General features: G+C 44.4%; 1 protein-coding gene across 12 annotated transcripts in view; it reads right to left on the bottom strand.

Moving 5' to 3' along the window:
* Window positions 1-23,614, bottom strand: part of TENM4 (teneurin transmembrane protein 4) — a 598,985-nt gene that overhangs the window by 9,802 nt on the left and 565,569 nt on the right. For all 12 annotated transcript variants that reach the window (XM_072326955.1, XM_072326954.1, XM_072326960.1 and 9 more), the window contains 5 exons: window positions 22,767-22,939; window positions 17,603-17,838; window positions 10,991-11,287; window positions 8,058-9,672; window positions 3,940-4,082 (listed from right to left, as the gene is read on the bottom strand). In XM_072326955.1, the coding sequence (XP_072183056.1) occupies window positions 3,940-4,082; window positions 8,058-9,672; window positions 10,991-11,287; window positions 17,603-17,838; window positions 22,767-22,939 (2,464 nt within the window). The remainder of the gene's footprint in view (window positions 1-3,939; window positions 4,083-8,057; window positions 9,673-10,990; window positions 11,288-17,602; window positions 17,839-22,766; window positions 22,940-23,614) is intronic.

Genomic DNA, 23,614 nt, shown 5'->3' with positions numbered 1-23,614 from the left:
CGCGGGGTGGAGAGATGCACAGATAATATGAGGTTTTCAAGAGTCATAAAGATGTGTCACTGAGGGACATGGCAGCCATGGCGGGGATGGGTTGATGGTTGGACTATATAATCTTAGAGGTCTTTTCCAACCTTAGTGATTCGGTGATTCTATGACGTAGCTAACAAGATATGCACTGCTTCACCAACATCCCACATTGCAAATAGAGTTGTTTTGGCTCCAGCAATTACCTGACAGTTCAACAAGACAAAAGAGAAGGGGGTGAAAAAAAAACCAAACAAACGCACAAGAAATTGGATTCAGGTGCAGGAGCTCCACTGTATGCCAGGGGTCACCTAGCATCCCCCGTGGCCAATATCACTGAATTTGTTCAACAAACAATTTAGTTACAGCCTCATGGTTGCAGGGAAGGTGGGGGGAAAGTGCTGCACCACTGTGTATTGGATTTTAAATGTCACTGCAGAGCTGCAGGGGGTTAGCATGAGGTTTATGACATGCTGAGCTGGTGGAAGCTCAAAGCCAGGATTATATCTCCCATCTTGCAGCCCTGTAAGGCAAGTACCAAAAATGTTTGGAAGGAGATGCTAAGCCCTTCTGGTTATGCATGCTGAAGAGATACGATGCAGCCATTTGCAAGGAGTTGGCTGCTTTGCTGTTGTGCTCTGGCTATTCATTCCTCTCTGATAAAAGAACCCACTCAATCTGCTGGCTGAGGCTTTGATCAGTGGAGCCAGCGGAGTAATGCACATTTTCTTTGGTCTATCACAAGGGGGGATGTGACCCAGAGAAACCAGGGATCGGAAGAAGCAGAGATGAGAGAGCTGTGGTACGTCATGCAGAGAATATCCCTGGATTTCAAACAGAATGGGCATTGTCCAGTGCCTTGTCCAGGCTACTTTTAAATGATAAAAAGATTTGCGGCTTCTTCCAAATGCTCAGGAAAGTCATTCTGCAGTGAGATCAATCTCATTAAATGAAACTATCCCCTAAGCTTCCGTTTAAACTGTGTTTAATTTTGTCATTTGCCGCTTAAGACTTTCAAAAGTTTGCATTTTATTCCACACAGCTCTTAGAGTCATAAAGGTTGGAAAAACCCACTAAGATTCCCAAGTCCAACCCCAACCCATCCCCACCACCATGCCCACTGACCACGTCACTCACTGTCACATCTCTGCAGTTACTGAACACCTCCAGGGATGGTGACTTCCTGGGCAGCCTGTGACAGTGATGCAGAAAGGACCACCAGAAAAGAGCACTGATTGTTTCTGGTGTGTGTGTGTGGGAGGGCTGGGAGCAAACAGGACTGAAACATCAGTGTTGGATGCATGGGTATGTTTAGGAGAAAATGGATCATATGTTTAGGTATTATACGTGAACGAGTTCATTTTATGCAAATATATGTCTACAATATGCTGTGTGTGACAGAAAGGAAGGGAATTCTGCTCTACAGCCTTTGAGAGTCACTTGCGATCACAGCATGATCCTGCAGCTGTAGTCTAAAATACAAATGCTCATGTTTTGTTGCTGTCATAACACGAGGGAAGAATATGAAAACCTGCAACAGTTAAATTCCACTTTCAGTACTGTGAATGTGAAGTGACTCATCTGGAAGCACAACAGCTGCAGAAAGCCCCTATCCACCAAGTAGGTCCTTATTCAGAGCTCACTGCAGCTTGTTGGTTTACAGACCCAAAGGAGACAGGGAAACTTCTCTCTTTATTGCTCACTCAGGCAGATTCACCTAAAATAGGTGCCTGGAAGGGAGGGCTCCTTGGTTTTATTTCCAGCAAGTGTCACACTTCATCTCCAGCTGTCCATTACATTACTTGGTTATTCAGTAAGCTTAACAGCAATACTGAAATGATATAATAATAGCAATATTATTTCTATTAATCTTTGTATGTGTTATTATGTACTGTACATAATAATTTACAGACAGTCTTCTGTGCAGCCTTTGAAGGAACGCTCCCTGTTCGCCTTCTCCTACACAGCTTTGCCTGGGGAGATGCTGTGTCACAGCAATGAGGGGGAGGAATCCTGAGGCTATCTCTTGTTTCAGAAATCATCTCTGCTAGCACTTCACTGTTTAATCTTAAGGAAGAAAGGAACAGGAGTCTGAGCTCCAAATCACAGCTAAACTCCTGTGGTGTCAAGATTTTCAAGCATCAACTCATCCAGGGTATCAAAAGGCATAGATCCTTCTGTCCCCTTCTGTTATAAAGTGATATGTCTTAATTTCCAGGAGTTGGACTCAATGATCCTTACAGGCCTCTTCCAACTCGGGATATTCTATGATTCTATGGTCTCTGTTACTGACCCACGAGTGTGGATAGTGATAGAACAAGAGGAATGGTTTTAAAGTGAGATGAGAGAGGTTTAGGTTGGATATTAGGAGGGTTTTTCATCCAGAGGGTGGCGACACACACTGGAACAGGTTGCCCAGGGAGGCTGTGGATGCCCCATCCCTGGAGGCATTCAAGGCCAGGCTGGATGTGGCTCTGGGCAGCCTGGTCTGGTGGTTGGCAACCCTGCACACAGCAGGGGGTTGAAACTAAATGATCATTGTGGTCCTTTACAACCCAGGTCATTCTATGATGCTATGATTCTATGATTCTATGATTCTATGATTCTATGCCTGAAGATGGTTTATTTTAGTCTGTCTTTCCTGCAACTAGCTCAGTACCAAGGCTGGGTTGACACATGACCATTCATTAAATTCACAGTATCTTCTTTGTACCTCTGGGAGATACCTTGGGGCTGGGGAAACGTGACACTGTATTTCTCCTACAGGTTTAATAGTATCTGTACAGGAACTCAAGAATCTGCTGCAGGACAGAGAGATTTCAGTGAAGTCTTAGATAAAGAAACCAGGAATGCAGCTGGAGTAATTTCCACTTGCTACCATTATCATTTTATTAGCAGAGATGTTAAAAAGCATATCCTGATCTCCCCAAATTGATGCCTCACAGCTCACATGATGTTCGAATTGAGGTGGAATCTATATCCTAAAGGGAACTCAGACTGAAGAGATAAAATACCCCAAGAATAAAATCAAGTGAAGAAAGGAGAGAGCACCCTGAGAGGGAAGTGACTTTTTCAAGGTGATACAACAGATAAGCAGTAGGTCTGGGAGTAACCCAGGGCTTTCAGACCCTGACCCAGTGTGCTAACCTTTAACAGTGCCACCTCCGTCTATCAGCTGAACAACTCCCAATAGAAAGAGAAGGAGAAAATGATTGGGCTGTAAAAGCTTTTTCTTTCCAATTTTGTCATTGAATTTTGTGCCAGCATCTGCCAAAATGGCTTGTGATGCAGGCCTGTTTTTAAAAGCATGACCCACTGGTTTGGGACTAAATCCAGACAGGTAAAATGAAAGTTAACTATCAGCTAAAACTTTATTCTGGGAAGACCCGCTTCAATGAAGAAAAACTTGCTAAGGAAGTACAGGGACTTGTTCTTTTAAGATATTTTGAACCAGACTGAAAACTACTACTAAGACTGCTACTAAAAACTGTAGAAAATGATTCCGTGAAAAGATTTGCTTTTATTTGTCTCCAATAATCCATGGTGCAAAAGCCTTGACCTTTGTCAGCAGTATGTGATAGGATAAAAATAACAGTAATGCATTATTTCTTTGAGTGATTACCAGACAGTATTGCAGGAAAACGACACAGTGGCAGTAAAGAACTTATAATCATCAAATCATGGAATGGTTTGAGTTGGAAGGGACACTTAAAGGTCATCTAGTCCAACTTGCCTGCAACGAACACGATTACTCAGTGAGATTTCATTACTGTAATGGAGAGAGACAAGCTGCCTTGGATCAGCTCACTCTTAATCTGGAAGAACAGGCTGATTGAGTTTTTTTTTTACACGGATTGCAATGGGATAACTTTGCTGATAAGGGCGTGAAATACAATATATAGTTGTATGAATCACCTTGCTGTTGTCCCATTCTTGGGTTTTCATCTGTGTGTGGATAAGCTCATATGATGGCTCCATGGCATCCATATCTGGCTTGGGGTACCCAGGAATGACATTGTGTAGCTGGAACCCGAAGGTGAGTAGCCAACTGTTGACATCTGGAAAGGAAAAGAAGCATGAATTAGATTATCTGATCTCTCAAGAAGGGCCTGCTCAGGAGATTGATACAAATGAGGACCCTGGTACCTAGCACTGCAGCCGTCAAGCCAAAACGATGAGTGTCTACTTTATGTAATAGCAGTAAGCTGCTGTCCTACACAAAAGAGGGATCACTGGTACTAAAGGAGACACAATAGAAAACCAAGTGATATGGAACACTGAGGATTAGAATAATAGAAACACAGAATCATTAAGATTGGAAAAGCCCTCTAAGATCATTTAGTCCATTCACCCCACCTCCACCATGCCCATATCTCCATGGCTCTTGAACACCTCTGGGGACATTGACTCCACCATCTCCCTGGGTAGCCCATTCCAATGCATCACCACTCCTTCTGAGGATGTTTCCCAATATCCAACCTGAATACACTCCAGTAGACACGGAGCATATTTACTGGACAGGAGACTAGAAAATCTTCCCTGATTTTCAGTTGCACAGCTATTAGGAATAGCAGCTTGATGTTGACCTGCTGGAGGAAATAATGATGAGGCTGGCTAACTCCCTGATAAGCACTGCTTCCCCCTTATTAACTTCAGAGCATTTAATGATCTCACCTTATTTACCTTCACTGGACTCTAGAGAAGGACACACCTGCTACAGTCCCCAAGGAAGTTAGGGAGCAAATAGCAATTGCCAGAAGAAGAGAGGTATGGATGTAAAGTTTAATATCAGCTCCCAGGGGTCTTACATGTTTTGTGTGTTACTGGGATGATGTTAGTGATTGCTCTGTTCTAAGCTGGAGTGCAAGGGGCTTGTTTTTCATTTTGCTAAGCTGAATAAACATTGCTGAAAAGAGTCTGTAAAAGGGATCAAATTAAAGAATCAAATATGCATCTCTGAATGTTTTTTCTTTGTCCCCCCTGAGCCTGAATGAATGTTTTGAAGAGCTGGTCGGAAAAGAAATTATGGATGCAAATGGCAAATAAGGCACTTCCAGATGACTGGAGAACCAGGAGCCAAACAATCACACTATCTGTTGCTTGTTTTCTTACAGGCCAAAATGTTGGGGTTGGGCAGACGTCCAAAAAGCCCTTGCAACAATCCATGTGGAAGGAGGAGGATCTCTGTAATAAAAACACTTCTGTTCACTCTCTGTACAGATTGTTTTTGGAGTGTCTTTGAAACAGAGGGGTTGGGGGGAGGGAAAGAAATTAAAGGCTCGTTTGATTGTTTTTTTGCTTAGTGCTAAGCCAGCCTGCTTCCAACCCCTTCTCATGTGAAACGAAGACCTTTGATGTCCATATTGCAGACCAGGTGGTTAGGAGAACAAAGTAAAACTGTGAAGGTCGGCGTTGGTGCAGGAATCATTTTCCGAGCACTTCACAAATGTTAAAAAGGACACAGAACAGGGATGCTGAGTAGCAGAAGAGCGCATAGAGTGTCTGGGAGGGCTCAAAACAGGCTTTTTTTTGTTTTTTGTGATGCTTCTCAGAAAGCTGAGTTTCAAAACATTTGCAAACAGGAGTTTGTTCTTTTCGGGAAGAGGTGTTGGAATGCCCAGAACAACAACAACAACAAAAAAACCCAAACAAAAAACCCACCATAGCAGGAAGGTGTGGAGCTGAGAAAACAAGGGGGAAAACATTAATTTGCCAAGAAGCAGTGACAACTTTTTTGACAGAAAAGTACATTTCACATCGCATAGTATTTTTCAGCTACAGTAACCCTGCCAACACATTTCACAGTAAATTCATTTGAGGGCAAAGAAAAAGAGTGCTTAATGCAGACACAAGTAATGGAAATGTCAGTTCAATCCATCAGGATTGCTGAAACTGGCAGTAAAGCTCTGTGCCATGAAGTGTACAATCACTAAAATACTCATGTTTAACAATGGGCCTCTCAAAAAGTAAATACCTGCTTCTCCTGCTCTCCCCTACACATGTCTCTCATTTCTACCCACGGGCTCAGAAACCTCACATTTGGAGAGCAAAGCATGTGGTGTTCGGCTGTGCTGAGCTTCCCTATGAACAGTGGAACAGAGAGTGGCTCCCTGTGCCCCTCTCAGGTGTGGCTATGAGGACAAGGATGCTGCCATAGCTGCTCCTGTCCTTTGGGAACCTGAGAGCTTCAGCAGAAAGAATCATTCATATTGGAAAGATCAATGAGATCATCCAGGCCAACCGTAAGAGAAATGGCAGATAGCAGCCAAGCACCACCGCGCTCATCTCAAATCTTGACCCGTTTGTTCCATGCTCATGGGGAAGGAGAAAATTAAAACACGCATTTGGGCTCCAAATATGTTAAAGACTAAAAAAAAGAACTTTTAAGACAATGGAAAAAATTATTCGGTGTTTATGGAGTATTAACACATTGGATTTGAGCGTCTTGCTGTTATCATCAGAGCTGGGTGGGAAGCTGCCTGTTCCAAGAGAGCATCTGAAATGCTGCCCTGTCTGAACTAGAGCAGGAAAATAATAAAATATGTCATGAAGTGACTGTTCGAATACGAGAGTCGTTCAAGACGAGAATTTCATATTGAGACCTTGCATCTGGATTCCGACTCCTTTTTTTTTCTGTTCTAGTTTTCTATGCCAAGTAGGTTTGGGAAGGCTGAGAATCAAAACGGGTTTTTTCTTTCAGATTATTTTGGAATTTGTCATTTAGACAACTTCAGGAGCTGTGAGAAACATTTCTGCTGAGAAATCTCTCAAGCTCAACCCTCTCTCGTCAACAAACTCCATTCTGACAAACGAGCTTTTCCTTGATAGGAAAAAAAAATACTTCAAAATTTAATGATGCCATATTTAATTATCAGTGAGGCCAACACACAGCATTTTACTCTGCATCTTTTGGCAGATTTTGCTTTCCTCGTGGCATCATCTTCGTAGCTCTGGAGAAAACAGCATTTCATTAAAAAAAATAACAACCTAATCCTTATGGTTACTGCAGAAGAACCTGAAAACATGGATGCTAATGGCTGGAAAAAGAAGTGAATAAAACAACACAGGTTTATTATTTTGTAATATATATATATATTTGCTATCAAGCCAATATTGTAACTTAGGGAAAGGCAAATATTCTTGTTGCATATGGAAAAAGTTGTGATAGACACAGAAGGATCATCTAACAATTAACTGTATCTCCGTTAGAGCTATGCACATTTGATTTGTGACTGTCACTTTGTTTTCCAGTGGGGAATGTATGGGAAAAATAGTCCCAACAAAATAGTTTTCTAAAACATTGCTGCAGTGTTGCAGAAAGTATGATAATAGGATGGACATTTAACCTGAAGAATGACTTTCTGTATAAAAAATCATACCTACAGATCATATCTGTGCCATTTTATGAAGTCTATGGGGAAGCAGCTCAGAGGTTATGTCAAGCTGTTGGGTTGGCAAGCCCTAAGGTTTGGCCTTAAAGTCTAAACCACCCATTTTTTATTGACTTTTAACAGAAACTGTTAATTCCACAGGGCAGATTAGCTTTGAACTACATGGTTATTGCTGTGTGCTCTGAAATGGATGACTATTAAAAAAAAAAAGGTTTAAGTCGCCGTTGCCATTCTGCTAAAACAAATCTGCATGCCATTTGTTTAGTTGTAAATAACTCTCTAGGCAAAAGTGTGTAAACAGAGCTGCCCCTCTACAAAGAGTAAGGTTATCAGGATATTAATTGGAAGCTAAACTTGGGATATCTGAGGGAACAAGCAACTGGAAGCAATGTAAAGATACTAAACACCAAGGAAGAGAAAAGGAAACAGATTTGGGAATTGCAATCTCTGTTTATGCTAATGAATTAAACATGCCCTCAACTACTCTCTGACACAGGGGTCAACTGGCAAAGAAAAGCTTGTGTCCATTATGCTGAACACTGGAAAACGTCATGGTAACAGGGATACCAAGAGAGAATCCTATTCACCTATGGCAAGCTGGAGAACAGTTTGTGATTACGTTAATTAATTCAAATGTCTTACCTGTCATGTAGCATTTGATATCCTGAGAGTTGCTAATGGGATTATTGTTTTTGAACATATACAGGTTGAAAGGCATGATGTTATTGCTACTCAGGTGCTTCCACATATCATGGTCTGGACTTGTCCATCGACCTGCCAGCACATCATAGTCTCTCCGTCCCATGTGGATGAGCTTTGTGAGGGGATCATACAATCCTCCATGGTAGCCGATGATGATCTGGAAGTTGGGATTGGTGTCCATATAGATCTCCCCATAAGCTGTATATAGTATCTGCTTAATCATTAAGCCAGTCCCACTGAAGACAGCCAGAGGAGTGCCAATGTTATCACAGGCTATGTAAAATTCATCGCCACTGCTGAGCTCCATTGCAAACAAGTGACCTTGGAGATCATAATACAAGGAGGTGATCTCTGAGCTTGAGTGGTTGTACAGATGGGTGACCTTGGTTGGGTTGGTCAGGTCTGCATAGAAGAACTGCAAGTGATGGCCATGGCTGGTTTTGCTAGAGACTCTCCTTCCTAGGCCGTCGTAGCGGTACTTCACACTCCAGCCACTAGCTTTGTTGTAGGCTTTGATTAGCAGACCAGCTGAGTTGTACTCAAAAATGTCATTGCCTCTTTGCTTCAGGAAGCCATCTTCATCCATTTTGTACTGCACATCCCCCAGTCTAGTAATCCTATCCCTGAGGTCATATCTGAGGGGAGTAAGGCGGGCACTATTCCCCGGACTCAACAAATGGAGGTTCCCGTTTAGGTCGTAGCTGTAACGCCAGAGTGGTTTGTCATTGATAGACACTGTCTGCAACTGGCCATCAGCATCATACTCGTATGAGTACCTAGTTGTGTTTGCATAAGGTCCAACCTTTAGCTCTTTCTTAACAACTCTCCCCATGTTGTCGTACTGCACAGTCATCCAGTACATGAGTGACCGGAATATCTCATACTGGACTTCCTTCATCCTGCCATAGGCATCAAAATGTTTAGTGTGAGTCATGACCGCTGTTGTGATAATCTGGTTGATGTCGTAGTAAATCACTCCAAATTTACCAAATTGCTCAGTTTTGCCTGACACATCATCATACCTGTAGAGATCGATGGGTAAAGGTGTCTCATTGATGACTGCTTGCATGCTGGTCACCCGAAAACTGTTGTCATAATTATAGTCAAAACGTGCATTCACCATGCCTTCCTCAGTGAAGCGGAAAATCTGTCGATCAATGAGGGGTCCTATCTGCCTGTATCTGATGGTACACGTGAACCCTTCATTCTGCAAGTTTATTGTCTTCAGCATGCCAGCAGTTTCATCATAAGTGAAACTGATCTTTGTGGTGTCGTAGAGCATCTCAGCTAACTTGGACAACTTTCCATACTTGTAGATGACACGTCTCCCTGTCCCCAAGTACAGTGTGTGGAGGAGCTGCTCATCCTCTGTGAAATCCTGAATAACTGAGGCGTTCCCTTCTGGGGGTCGATAGATGTTCCTGTAGTAACCAATGGAACGGATGGTTTCTAAAGTCTGCCGGGCGACGTTGGGCATGGTCACTGATGACAACCTGTCATTCTTATCAAACTCAAAGATGTACTGTCTCTGGCTGTGAAGGAGCAGCACCATGGACTGGGTGGGAAGGAGAAAGGAACAGATTATAATACTGGTTTTCAGGCAAAATCGATCTCAATTCCAAACAAATCTGCAAATTTCTCCAATTCAGAGAATAGGGAAAGTGTGATAAATCCATGCACCCACAGGATGAAACAGTATGTGACAGCATGCAGCTGCATGGCCCATCACATAACCCCAAGCAGGAGTGGACTGGAGGCAGAAGCAGCTATTGCAGTGAGGAAGGTCTAAGTTTAGAATGCTCATCTGTTCAAATCAATACCATGTAGCTGTCTCTACTCAAATTCTCCACATCGTTAGCTTTTACAAGCTAACTAAATAAAACTGGTAGAGAGATTCAAGTAATGCTTGAAGAAGTACCTTCCGGACATCTTCCAATGGCCAAATAACTCACTGTGTTTGCACGTCTGCATATCTGCGACAGGGGAGTTGGAACCTGATGATCCTTGGGGTTCCATCCAACCCCAGCCATTCTATGATTCTGTGATTCTGTGATCTTCTGGGAGCAACTTCTGCTCCCATGCTTATTTTTTAAGCTTATTTATTTATTTATTTTTCATGTCACCAATCTGTATGTATTGCATAATGCAAGGTGCAAATCAACACCTTCTGCTTTTTAAAAACAACGTTACCATAGTTTCCTAAACTGATGTAGAGATTAGCTCTATACAAAACTCAAAGATAAAAATATCAGCCCCAGCTACACAGTATGTGGATCCATGGGACACTGAATAGTGTAACAGTGAGTGATCACACCAAAAGAAATTAAGTCCCGTGCCAATCTACAAGTGCAGACTATACCCTGCAAAGTGTTTACAACGGCCTGGTTGAATTTGCGCCCGACACTTGTTTATAACATGTAATTTTTATGAAGCAGGAATGGGCTACTCAAAGAAGTGAGAATGTCAGACTGTGTGAGTTGTTTTCACATGGAAAATCCTACTGGAAGTCCCTACTGTTTACTCCTCTGACTTCACCTGAAGGTATTTCATGTTACAGTTAGCTCAGAAAAAGAATGCTCTGCCTAAAAATTAAATGCCAAAGCTCTACAGGATTTACTGGATTAAGACGTGCTCTCAGTGTGACTGGGAAAGAATACTGCCCTCTGGGGTATTTTTTCACACTATTTTCAACTGATCTTTGGTAGTTTGGCACTGAAGTTCCAATGTGTATCTTTGTGTAGGCAGAATATGCAGAGGAGTATTGTACCATAAGGCCCAGGACTTAGCTGATGTGAAGCGGCACAGCTGAAATCAAAGGACTGAAGCTCATTTCCACCAAATGCACCACCAGTGAGCGGTAAGAAGACCCTCACCTTCTCCAGGTAAGTGTAGCTCCATGACTTGCCGTCAGCAAAGATCCTGGATGTAATTCTGCCAGACTGATCGTACTCCATCCTTTCTGACATTGTGCCCCTCTGAATGCCTGCAATGTGTCCTCCAGGGGAATAGGTCACATTGACTCCGTTGAGTCTGCTGCTGGGTGACCAGAGGCTGGGCCTCCCTGCCTGGTCATAGAGGATGCGGAGAGTGAACTTGCGGTGGTCATCATAGATTTTCTCTGTTCTCGTCACACGATCAAAGTCGAGGGACAGCAGGTTTCTATTGTGAACCTACAGGAAGGAGACAGAGAATTAGGAAGCTGCAAATTCAGTTATACAGACTACTCTTTCATCAAACATCTCTTTAGATCACACTGTAGACTATCCAGGCGTCCATTGCCTCTGGATAGAATTTTCAAGGCCAAGTGTTGGTGTAACAATTCTTGACTCTAGTGAGGACAGAAGCAGAAAAACCTTGGAAACATCACCATGCTGAAGGAATATTGCCCATATCCCAAACCTAGACTTAGGACTGATGCAGCAGATGTGGTTTAGACCTATAGGAGATGTAATGATAAACTGTTGCAAGGAATATTTGCAAAATACTTTGCTAATTAAATAACAGAATCATGGAATCACAGAATCACTGAGGTTGGAAAAGACCTCCAAGATTATCCATTCAACCATCCACTTATCACCACTAATTCCCCACTAAACCATGCCCTTAGTACAACAATCTGGGATTATACAAATTTTGCCTTCATGGACATAAAAAAATAATAACAGAAAAAATGAATGTTGTGTCACTGTGGTTGAAAGTTGAGCTTTTTTCTGACTTCACGGCATGCACTGGAGGTGAAGCTTTCCACCTGAGAAGAAATGTGGAGGCTTTGAGCACAGCAGATGTTACATAGAGCAGCAATAGCTGGAGTTTTAGTTTCATTGTCCTGGGGTTATTCTGTGTTGCATAATTACACTTCTGTTACCTCCACTGCCTCTGCATTTCCAAAGATCAAAGGTATCTACTTCAAAGGCAGGAGAAGGAATACATTTTGATTCAGGGATTGTAGTGCACAGCATTACAAAAAGGACCTGATAATACCACTCATGTTTAGCTGCATGTGCAAGACTTATGAAACCACATCGCAGCAGTAGAATACTGCACAAGGATGAAAACCCTGCATCCCCAGTATGAGCTTGCCAGCAAAGACAGCTGCTTCTCCATCCCACCACTTCTCAACCTTTTTCAGCTGGTGAACCTTTTTTTTTTTTTCTGAAAGCAGAATTTTCTTGGGTGAATTGCAAATTCCAACAGCCACATTTTTTCAGTTCCTTTTACTTTTTTTTTTTCTGTTTCCTTCAGCTGTTGCCAATAAATCGGAGTTTTTAGGTCGCTTCAGGGTGTTCAGGCTGCAAGTGAAAATAGCCTTATCCTGCTCTGGGTAAAAGAAACACTCCTGACCCCAGCACAGCCCTCAACCTTGGTGAAGCTTTGATCCTGGCTATTACTTTAGGGTGTATATTGAATTCCCACTATATTTTGAGGGATGTGGGAGTAGCAGAGAGCTCAGCAGGAACAGAAAGGATGTGGTAGAACCAATGGAGAAGTGGTGTTCTGAATTCCATGTGAGACCTGGAGGAAGGGGAGAGGGAAAGGCAGGAGTGCTGCCGTGCTTTCAGTGCTGAAACCTGAGGAATGGGCACATAAGAGCTGTTTGGATGTGGTACTCAGGGATATGATTTAGTGGAGGGTTTTTAGAGTTAGGGTACTGGTTAGGCTGCGGTCGGAACTGATGATCTTCAAGGTCTTTTCCAACCTGGGCAATTCTATGATTCTATGATTGCAAAGTCAGTTGTCAAAAGGAGTCTCAGGAGTAGAGGATGGAAGAGGCAAAACCATGGATGGAAGATGCAAAACCATGGATGAGGCCAACTGAGGCAGAAAGAATCTGTGCTGTAACGTTACAGTAAACATGATGTAAAATTATTTTCACTTAATGAATAACAGCGATAGAACAGTGGTAGGCCTTGAGGAAAGAGGGAATGTGGAAAGGTAGATAACGCTCCAATTAAATGTGCTGCAGTGTTTTAAAACAGAATGCAAATGGCAGCGGGAGAAAGGAAATCAGCCAAAAGCCCTTTGTAAGAGGCAAGCTGGGAAATAATTAAGAAGATATCAAACTCTAAGTACAGATGCACATGTGTAAGCAACGGAGCAATTTGCTATCTCGTAGGGGCTTGCTGCTGTAGATACATAAACAGAAATGGCAATTGCTTGCAAAAATTAAAAAAAAAAAAAAAGAAGAAGAAGAAAGAAAGAAAAAAAAAGGAAAAGAGAAGAAAAGCAGTAAGGAATAACATCTCTGCCTTCCACCTATTCACAGAACAACTCCAGCCCAGCATCTGCAGCTCCTTCTGCTCCTGGTCTCTGCCAAGGGAGATGGAAAGAGCTCTTGCAGGGCTGGGCAGCGATCTGGGCTGGAAGTGGCCTCCCTGATCCTTCTGCCAGCAGCAGTGCCATGCACTGACTGGAAGGACCAAATAACAGTGGTCCCGTGTAGAGCCAAGAGTTGGACTCAATGATCCTTGTGAGTACCTTCCAGCTCAGGATATCCTATGATTCAATGATAACGGGTCCCAGGGTAGATTTTAAAGTCAGCTCAAACCTCTGTATCCCATTACTGGTGCTGTAAGTTGTCTCACGCTCCCTACCCTCTGGAAAGGGATTCCTGCAGGGCTAGTTGGAACCAGTCTCCTTTTTTTCTTTTTTAATGATTTATTTTCTCCTGCTCTCTCAACACAACTTTTCCATTGCAGTGCCAACAGCCACCCCTCAGGGTGATGGGTGAAGTGAACCTAACACTGCCAGATAGCCTCTGAACAGGGCCTAAATCTTTTCATCCTTGTTCAAGGGCATGCCTTGAAGAGAAATGAATTTCCTGCAGGAGCTCTGACAGGGCTGCAGGCTTCAGTTCAATGACTGTGTTTTATGGTGAGCAGCTAAATAAGGTGCCATCCTATAGCCCAGAGTCCTCATCCTGGCATGAGCTCTTAAAAGCTTCTGCAAAAAGCTTTTGCCCCTTCAGAGTATTTGACAAAGCCTGCAGTCAGCACAGGACTGAGGGAGAGTAAATATTAACCCATAGTGTACTTGACCTTCCTCTGTAGTGGGTATCCCCAAACTTACATTCCACAGCACTTTCATTTGATCCCTTAGTTTGCTCTGGGAAAGCAGGAACACAAACGTAACAACATCTCTGGTCTCCCCAATGTTTCCTATGAAGCTCCTTCAGCTTAAATTATAATTAAACAGCATGCATTGATCTCCCTGGGTGCAGAAGAGCACAACAAGGGAAGATTTCTCATAAAAAGGCAGTGATAACCTTCAGCAGAAGAGTGGCAAACACTACTTCAGCCATGAGAACTCCAGGATCCAACAACATTCATGTGATAAATGGTTGCATACAAAGCAGTTTCCTCAGAGAACTGCTATAAAGTTATTGGGTTGACCATATCCGAGCCTCAGCTCCTTGTAGAAGTTCTGGGGATGATGCAGGACTGTCCTCATTAACGAACACACCAGGAACAGTGTGTTCCATGATGGGAACCATGTCCCTCAGTGCCATGTCTACCCTTTTCATGATCATTACCAGTGACCTTCACCACTTCCCTGGGCAGCCAATGCAGGTGCATTACCATTCCTTCCTAGAAGAATTTTTTTCCCAATAATCCAACCTGAAACTGCTGCCTGGCCAATTGCAGCAACGTCAGCACTGCAGAGTGGGGAAGAGGCACTGGGGCTGTTCACTTCATCCATGAAGGAGTCCCTGCCTTGTGCCTTATTCTTGCCACAAAAAACATCTGCACTATATTATTTCCTTGGGTACTTGAGGAGGCAGCTGAGAAACTGGCCTCTTTGTGCCAGGAGTTGTTTGAGCTCATGGCAACATGCCATCCATCCCCTGCAAACATGACAGGAAGGGCCACAACTCATGAAGCGTGAATATGTGGGATGGCAGCTGGGATGACGCTGGGTTGCAGGGGAACTTCACCTTTCAGGTTGGATATCAGGAAAAGGTTCTTCACTGTGGGCACTGAACAGGTTCCCTGGGGAAGCGGGCAAAGCGCCGAGCTGCTGGAGCTCAAGGAGTGTCTGGTCAATGCTCCCAGACACATGGTCTGATTTTTGGGTGGTCGTGTGTGGAGCCAGGAGTTGGACTCAATGATCCTTGTGGGTCCTTTCCAACTTGGGATATTGCATGATCCTGTGAATTTGCAGGGGCCAAGTGCTGCCCTCCCCATCTCAGAGACCTCCTGGGGAGAGGTGGGGCTGTAGCCTTGCTGGGTGAGCTCTTTCACCACGGAGCACCATGGCTTTGCTGCTGTCTTATGAGAGCAGTGGGGTGAAGGAACGTGGTGATTTATTCACGTACAGCTCAAAACGCTCAAGTTTCCCCAGATGAACAAAAACATGTTGAACTGAACTTTGCTAAGCTTCTCCCTTGCCAGAGAAAGCAGCAATTACTGGCACGAGGGGGAGAGGAGAACATGACACGGAATATGTTAAATGCTGGGCAGTCCCTGGGGAAGCAATTAGCACCTTGTAGGTTTATGGCTTAGGGGTGCAGATGCTGCCATGCAGGTACAGACAGGCTGCTTAAAACTCCTCTTCATCCTCAGATGCTTTGAATCCCTGAACAGTGAAGTAACTGAGTCCTTCCATGATGTAAGGTGTTCTTCTGCTTCACTAGGAGCAGGGACAGCCCTCACAAGGCTCAAAATGTGAATAAATGCTGGCAGATTTATCAGGACCCAAGTAAGCGGCCTGAAAATTCATCCTGCAAGTGCTTTTCCAAATGCAGTGCAATATAAAACAAAGACACATTCTGTGTTTGCATGTGAAGTGAAGATTTTGGAAGATGAAGCTGACGCGGGCAGCTGAGCTGCTGTGAAATGAAGGGAAACTTGCTTTGAACACCAAATAGCTGTGACGCAGCTGCAGATTGGAGAAGTCTCCTTCCAGAGACAGACTTGTCTGGTAATTGTGGTGGTTATTAAAATAAAATCTTATATATGTGTGTGTGTGTGTGTGTATAAAACAAAAAATCTCATCCCAACTCAGACAAGAAGATTGATGCCAAGTGAACTGCAGACATACAGTAGATACTAGTGACGAAGCAGTGTCAGCTTTCACTCTTTTATGCGCAGCTATTCTCCTGATAACAAAAAGGAGTGAGTGTGGGAGGCTGTAGATGCTAAAGGAAAAGAGCAGAGCCCAGGCTGGGGAGGGCAAAGTGCGGTACTTGACAAGTGTGAGTGAAAAATCACACCGAGGTGGCAGGGGTCACGCAGCAGGGAATGGGGTGAGGTGCAGAGCAAGGACTGGGAAATGCATATTCTGAATGCAGAACATGAATATTTACTGCAAAGCTTGAGTGTGAATAAACAGCTGCAGTCCTTTGGCAGCAGGAGCACTGCACAGTGCTAAACCTGAATTTACCAGGTACAGAGCAGCTCCCCAGGAATAAGACCATGACTTGGAATGGGCTGCCCAGGAAGGCGGTGGTCACCAACCATGGAGGTGTTCCAGAACTGCAGAGATGTGGCACTGAGGGACACGATCAGTGGGCATGGTGGGGATGGGTTGAGGATGGACTTGGGGATCTTGAAGGTCTTTTCCAGCCTTAATGATTTTATGATTCTATGGCTGAGAGCACCACTGGGCTGCAGTTATTGATAACATTTCAGGGAACAACAGCAATTAAAACACAAGCCCAGCTCTTCGGCAGTTTCAACAGATGAGCAAGTTTCAGGAATCTCGAGATTTTTCTGAGGCAGCACGGTGAACAATATTGCTTACAAAGCTTTCAGTGCTGAGTTCTATGTTACTGCCTGCAGTACAGGTTGAAAAGCGTTCCAGTACCTAAAGGGAGCATATAATCAAGAGGAAGATCGACTTTTTACATGGTCTCTTAGTGGTAGGACAAGGAGGAATGGCTTTAAACTAAAAAAGGGGAGATTTAAATTAGATGTTAGGAGGAAATTCTTTGCTCATCAGATGGTGAGGCCCCAGCACTGCTGTCCAGAGAGCTGTGGATGCCCCATCCCTGAAGGAGCTCAAGGCCAGGCTAGATAGGGCCCTGGGCAGCCTGAGCTGGTGGGGGGTGTCCCTGTCCATATCAGAAGTTGGAATGGGGGGAAATTTAAGGTCTCTTCTAATGCAAATCGTTCTATGATCCCATGAAAATAATTGTTCCAACTGGTGACATACTTTTAATGGCTATGATTGTCTCTTGCACACTTGAGCAGCCTGACATGATGTTTGGATCTTTAGTGTCTGATAGGAGGTGATGCATTTTCAGTGATGCAGAGGACTCACAGGGAAACCACAAGTACTGTCTGTGATGGTAAAGAGAATGTCAGCACATAAGGAGACATAAGGATGCATTCAGGACATAAAGACTGCATCACTGAGGATGAACAGCTACTCCTCTGTCCTGCAGCCACATCCCCATTGCAGACACCAGAAATCAGCCCTGTCCCTTTTTGTCATGTGGCTGGAGACTGATGAGATGGGAAATGGAGCCCAAAACTCCTCACACTTACCCTCAGGCGACGTCCAAAGACAGTGACCTGCCCCCTTGCTTGCTCCTTCCTCTGCCTCCACTCCACGAGGTTGAGGCCGTTGTCGATGGGCAGGGTGACATTCCTCTTGCCCACGGTGGGGTTGACGGTGCCAGCCAGCAGATGTGGCTCAGTCTGCAGGGCCACCTCCATGCCATTGGCCAGCATCAGTCTGAGAGAGCCGTCAGCACCAATGTAGTAGCTGTTTCGGACTTGGTCTGAAGACAGAAAAAAAGATCTTTTAGAATGGCTGCACAGCTATACAACCCCTGTCTTTCATTTTCTTCCTCTTCCAGGCTTCTCTAGCATTGCTGCTGGTTGTAAGGAAATGCACTGTCACTCACTGGGGTGGTGATCATCTCTCTGTACTCAGCCTTGTCGAGGTTGCGCTTCAAGTACTGCGTTCAATTTTGGGCCCCCCACTTATCAGAAAGAGACTGAGGCCCTGAATTGTGTCCAAGAAAAAATCTCTTCACAGAAGGAGAGGTATGGGCTGGCCAGGGAGGTGGTGGAGTCACCATCCCTGGAGGTGGTCAAGAAAAAGGTAGCTGTGAAACTGAGGGACGTGGTTTACTGGCCTTGGTGGGGATGGGTTGACGATTGTACTTGGGGTTCTTAGCGGTCATTTCCAACCTTAACGATTCTATGTTTCTATTCCATGATTCACCTCTCTTCACAAATTGATTGTTTCACTGCTATACCCCAGCAAGGAATGAAGGTTCAAACCTCTACACCTTGGCTAGCTTAAAGACCATTGCTAAAACTCTGGGTGGTGAGATGTTTGTTTTAAACCGCAGTCCCACTGGAAACTTTCCATGTTTTTGGATCCCAAAGATCCCATTTTTCACTGCAATATATGAAAAAGTGGGGCCACCTACTTTTCTCAGCTGACGCACTATCTCACAAGTGACAGGAAATTGCACAGCAGGTTAATGCTAACCAGCTCCCCCAGCAACAGCCGAACGCTTTCATTTGCGAATGCTTTCAGGAGGCAACCAAAGACCCCATGTTTGGAGAGAAAGCAGAAGCGCTAAGCTCCCATTCATCTGGTCTCGGCTAGCTCCTGAAAAGACCAGCAGATTTTGTGGCCAGGATTTGGGAGATCAGAAGTGGAAGAGAATGATATCCTGTGCACATCTTTCAGGAACCAGCAGGCTGAAACCTTGTCCTTTGGAACTCCAGCTGGCATTTCTTTCTGCACAGAGCAGCTCATGAAGGGTAAGAAAGCATGAGGCTCGCTCAGTGCAAAATAGCTTTAAAAGCACATTATACAAAGAGTGACTTATCTAAAGCTCCTCAAATGCTGGAAAGTATTACCATTTCTATCTCCCAGGCTGCCATAAATACCTAATTGTGAATAAAAATACCCCTTAAAAATTCATGTCAATTGTTTTTCCGTTCAGAGGCAAGTCAGGTTTTGTTCACTAGCTGCTCTGCCATAGCTCAGCAGGAAACGAGGTCACAGCAAAATTACCATCTCCCGTCTGGCTGAAATAGATCAGCAAAAAAGCACAGTTTGGTATAATTAGGAAAGGAAACCTGACACCAGTTGGTCTCTGTTACTGTGAGTCTGATCCTGCCCTCACTGCAGCCAGCTGGAGCTGTGCCACACTCATCTCAGCAGGGCCACAACTCAGCGTACTGTACACAGTTAACCTCATGATGGTGTGAAACTGCTGTGGCACTGGGTTTGGCCACTATAAATGTACAGCAGTGATTCACAGTGTAGATCCAAGCACTATGGCTATACCATTGTGATGGTCTTTTGACATAGATCCAAAGGGATCAAGCCCTTCATTTTCCGGAGAGAATTTATAACTGGCTTTGGCTCTTTAGTTCTTAGATGCCTGGTGTGAAAGACACGGTAGGAGATACACTTCAAAACAAACTGGTGAGATATCTTTGCACATCTTATGCATGTCTCCCACTTTCATCACCAGGAAGCAAGGGAAGCGCTCTGTTATTCACTGGACATGTGATGTTCCCTTTGTGTCACACAACCATTGATTATGGTGGATTATCCTCAGAATGTTACTCTGTGAAATCACAGAATCAGAGAATTGTTTGAGTTGGAAATAACCTTTAAAGGCCCTCTGGTCCAACCCCCCTGCAGTGAACAGAGATACTCGTGGCTCCATCAGGTGCTCAGAGCCCCATCCAGTCTGATCTTGAATTTCTCCATGGATGGGGCATCTACCAAGTCTCTAGGCAACCTGTTCCAGTGCCTCATCACTGTTATTGTAAACAGCTTCTTCTTTATATCCAATCTAAATCTCTGCTCTTTCAGTTTGAAGCCATTTCCCCTTGTCCTATCACAACACAAATCTTCCACTATCAAGGTTTCTCTAAGATAAGACTCTCCTTGGCTGTTGAAGGCTCATGGGCTACATGAAATTGAGGTGCCTTTGGATACTGTGCTTTAGGCTGATTTGGTTCTGGTTTTTGTGCTCTATTTTGCCCTTGAAAAACTGCTCCCTTTGTCAGTAGTTCAGAGGATAAAATCCCACAGAAGTGCCAAGGAGTCTGTAAGCTATACAGGCTCCTCCATTCCTCCTATAAGATCCCATAACTTTGTGGAAATGTCTTCTCCTGGATGTACATAAAAAGTTTCTGGACATAAGGAAAATATATTTATAATAAGAGTGGTGAAGCACTGGAACTGTCCGTCCAGGGAGGTGATAGATGCCCCATCCTTGGAGACGCTGGAGTTGGACCAGATGGTCTTTAAAGGTCCTTTCCAACTCAAGTGATGCTATGATTCTATGAAGGCACCTTTTTGGTGTCCTGCCCAAGCCTGCATAAGTGCCAGTTCTGTCCCACAGCTAATGAATGGCTCAGAGTTCTTGCTTCAAGTCTTAGAGGTCACCTTGAGCTGACATGTCTTTCTAATCAGGAACATCAGGCATATCCTGATCATCTCTAAGTCCTAACTCAGTAGTTAAGAGTACGGGTGTGCAGATGTCTTTTCTGACCCTGATATCTACGTTGAATAAGACAGGAGGGTGCTGAAAGCTTTGCACAGTGCTTCATTCTGACCTTGGGGTTTAAGGGCTGGGAAATTCTTAGTATGGGACATAGGATCCCAGAAGTTGATGGGGTCTATGGTTAAGAGCCTACAGTTGTGAGGAGAACTACAGCTAAGGACTTCTGTGCACCTGAGCTCTAACGCTTACCAAGAAAACAGGAATTAGGCATTTAAATACCTTCATGAGATCTGTTTCTGGTTTCTGTGTGGAGCCGTAAAATGTCTCCATTTCACACTGACTGCAGCCAGAGATTGCTTACACAGAAATCCAGGCTTCTTGAAAGGTTTGCAAAGGATTTGTGAGAGCTGGCCAGAGTTGTGAGCCCAGAAGGAAAGTGCACAAGCACCTCTCATGCAAAGGGAATCTGCAGTGTGCATTTTCTCTGAAGAGTAAAAGAGCAGGCAAGATGATCAAAGACCTTGACAGCAGCTCCAGCTCCATGCACTGGAGAGACACTTGGATGGCAAATTACATTTCAGCCGTGCTCAGTACATCCCTGAACAACTTGAGTGGCCCTTGTTGCAGTTTTTACATTGATGCCAACAACAAGTGCCTCATTTTGGGAATTCACAAACCCTAACAGTTGTGGGAAGGCCACCCACCGGAGGTCACAGGCCACCTCTGCTGTGACATTATCCAGATCTTATGTTTGAGATGAGTACTTTTCTTCAGACCCAAATAATTTGGTAATTTTATACTTCTCAAGATGATTAAGCTGTTTGTAATACTGTATGTCCTAATGGCAACAGTGGCCCTGTGCTGGAGGGCAGTACAATGAGATAATTGACCGTGGCACCATTATGTAACTGTGCCTTCAGCTCTGCATGGATAAATCACATTGCAGTCAATTATCTCACTAAAGGGCCCCCCGACAGTGGGCTCTATTGCTTAATTAGGCACTTGAGGTGAAGCCAACCTCATGTCTGAGCAGTTGCCAGAGGTCTTAATGCAAGGGGATGGAATGGGGTAGGGTTGGACCTGCTTTGTAGAATGGAGTAAAGAAAAAGAAAGACATTGTGCTGCCCTACAGGAATACTGAATACAGCTAGAAGGAGCTGGCACCCTCTCAGCTGCCCTCTGCGGAGGCAGGAAAGAAAGTGTTCAGGCTTTACAGGCACTTTCTTTTAGAAAAGCTTGCTCCTTTATTGTATGGAGGGGAGGGAAATGTGTGACTCAAAGATTTGGGAACAAGTGTGACTCTGGAACATGCTGGTCTTACTTGGAGCACTTTGTTCTTCACAAGGGGAAATGATGTTTGACACCCTGTTGCCACTGGTCATAGAATGAGAACTAAGGAGTGAGGAAAGCAGTGGGTTTGCCAATACCTTCTCTTACTCCAGTTCCCAGGGAACAGGAGTGAGGGACGGTAAGGAGGCTTCAGCCTTCAGAACCTGGAGATCCAGGTTGGCATGGCTTACGCATGACATCTTCTGCCCTTACCAGAATGTCAGCGTGGTGCTACATCGCTCCTTCCTCTTTCCTTTCCCACTTCATCACCTCCACCTCATCAGTTCTCTACTTCCCACCACTGTCAGAACTGTGCTCATTTCTGACAGTAACAAATCAGTCCCACCCCCACTGCTCACATCTCCTTTCTCCTCCATGTCTCTCCGTACCAGCCCTTGAGCTCAAACACATGAGCTCATGAGCCTTCTGGGAACAGAGGTGATCATTTTGTTCTGGATACTGCCTTCTGACTGTTTGAACAGCCAGTGAACAAAGAATCTGAGAGACCTGGTAATCATCTTGATGTCTTTTCCAGAAGGGCGAATGTTACATTGGAAGCCATTAAGAGAATGAAGTGAAAGAGTCAGATGGAAGCATGGCCAAATTTATGCAACCCTTTTTGTTATAACAATAATGGTAATGATGGTGAAGGACATTACTGCATGGCAAGGGGACTGGCTGAGAATGAAGCAGAAAACAGCTGCTGGGTAGTTCTGGAGCTAGGGATTGTGGCTGAGTAGGTGTGAATGCATGTCTGGGCCAACATGGGGGGAGCTCTGGGATGCTGAGGATGTGGGTGACTTTTGGTGCTAGGATTACCAAGACGATGACTGTTTCTTGATGAATAATCCATTGTTTGCAGCTCAGCTGCGAGAGCAGAAGGCCTGACTCACCTTGGAGCAGGGTGTAGAAGGCTCCAGATGCTGACAAATTGGTTGTTATTGTAACATCATCCTTGCTGGAGGTTTCCACCTGGACATGCACGGAGCTGTCAGTGTCGCTGCGGAAGCTGCTCACTTGGCCAGTGGGGAAGGTGACGTTGGTCAGGCGGCCGAAGCTGTCGTACCTGAAAGGGAAGACGGAGGGAAGTCAGCATCACAGCAGAGGGGTGGGATGCAGGAATCATCCTACAAAGCATAGACCAAGTCTTGAAGTCTTCACCTAAACAAAAACCTGCTGTCTGTCAGGACTACCTTAACTTTATTGGCTTCCTGAAAAGAAAATCACAGCTTTTAGCTGGAGAAAAATGAAGCACAGAACAGAAAATGACTAAACAAGTAGCCGTCTCTTTTTTTAGCAATATCTGATATTTATCACCTGCACTACGCTTCTTGTTTCTGTCAGAAAACTTTATTTCCCATTCGCCGTGCTGTGATTTATAGAAAAGCTCCACTCTGTGCATCCTGTCTAGCAGAACAAGGAGTTTCTGAAGAACGCCATCTGCTTTGTCTGGTGGTGCCCTAGTTTTGTGCGCTATCTTATTGTAAAAGATAATGTTAAGGTAGCAGTTTGGCCACATCAGCTAAAGAGCTGTCCTTTGCGACCATGGTGTAGGGCCCTGGGCACTGCTGAGACCCCTGGATTTACCATTTACTGTTCCTAGGACCATCTGGAAGGACTGATTTAAATGTGCAAAAAAGCAGTTCCATTTTTCACCCCTACCAATGTCCTTGGCTTTTCCAATGAGAGAGTCAAACACAAGCACCATCTGGGAAGGTTGCTATGATGTGGGCACCTGCCT

The sequence above is a fragment of the Excalfactoria chinensis genome, chromosome 1, assembly GCF_039878825.1.
Source record: "Excalfactoria chinensis isolate bCotChi1 chromosome 1, bCotChi1.hap2, whole genome shotgun sequence".
NCBI classification, from domain to species: Eukaryota; Metazoa; Chordata; class Aves; order Galliformes; family Phasianidae; genus Excalfactoria; species Excalfactoria chinensis.
The sequence above is the reverse complement of the archived record's forward strand: the minus strand, read 5'-3'. Positions and strand labels throughout refer to the sequence as shown.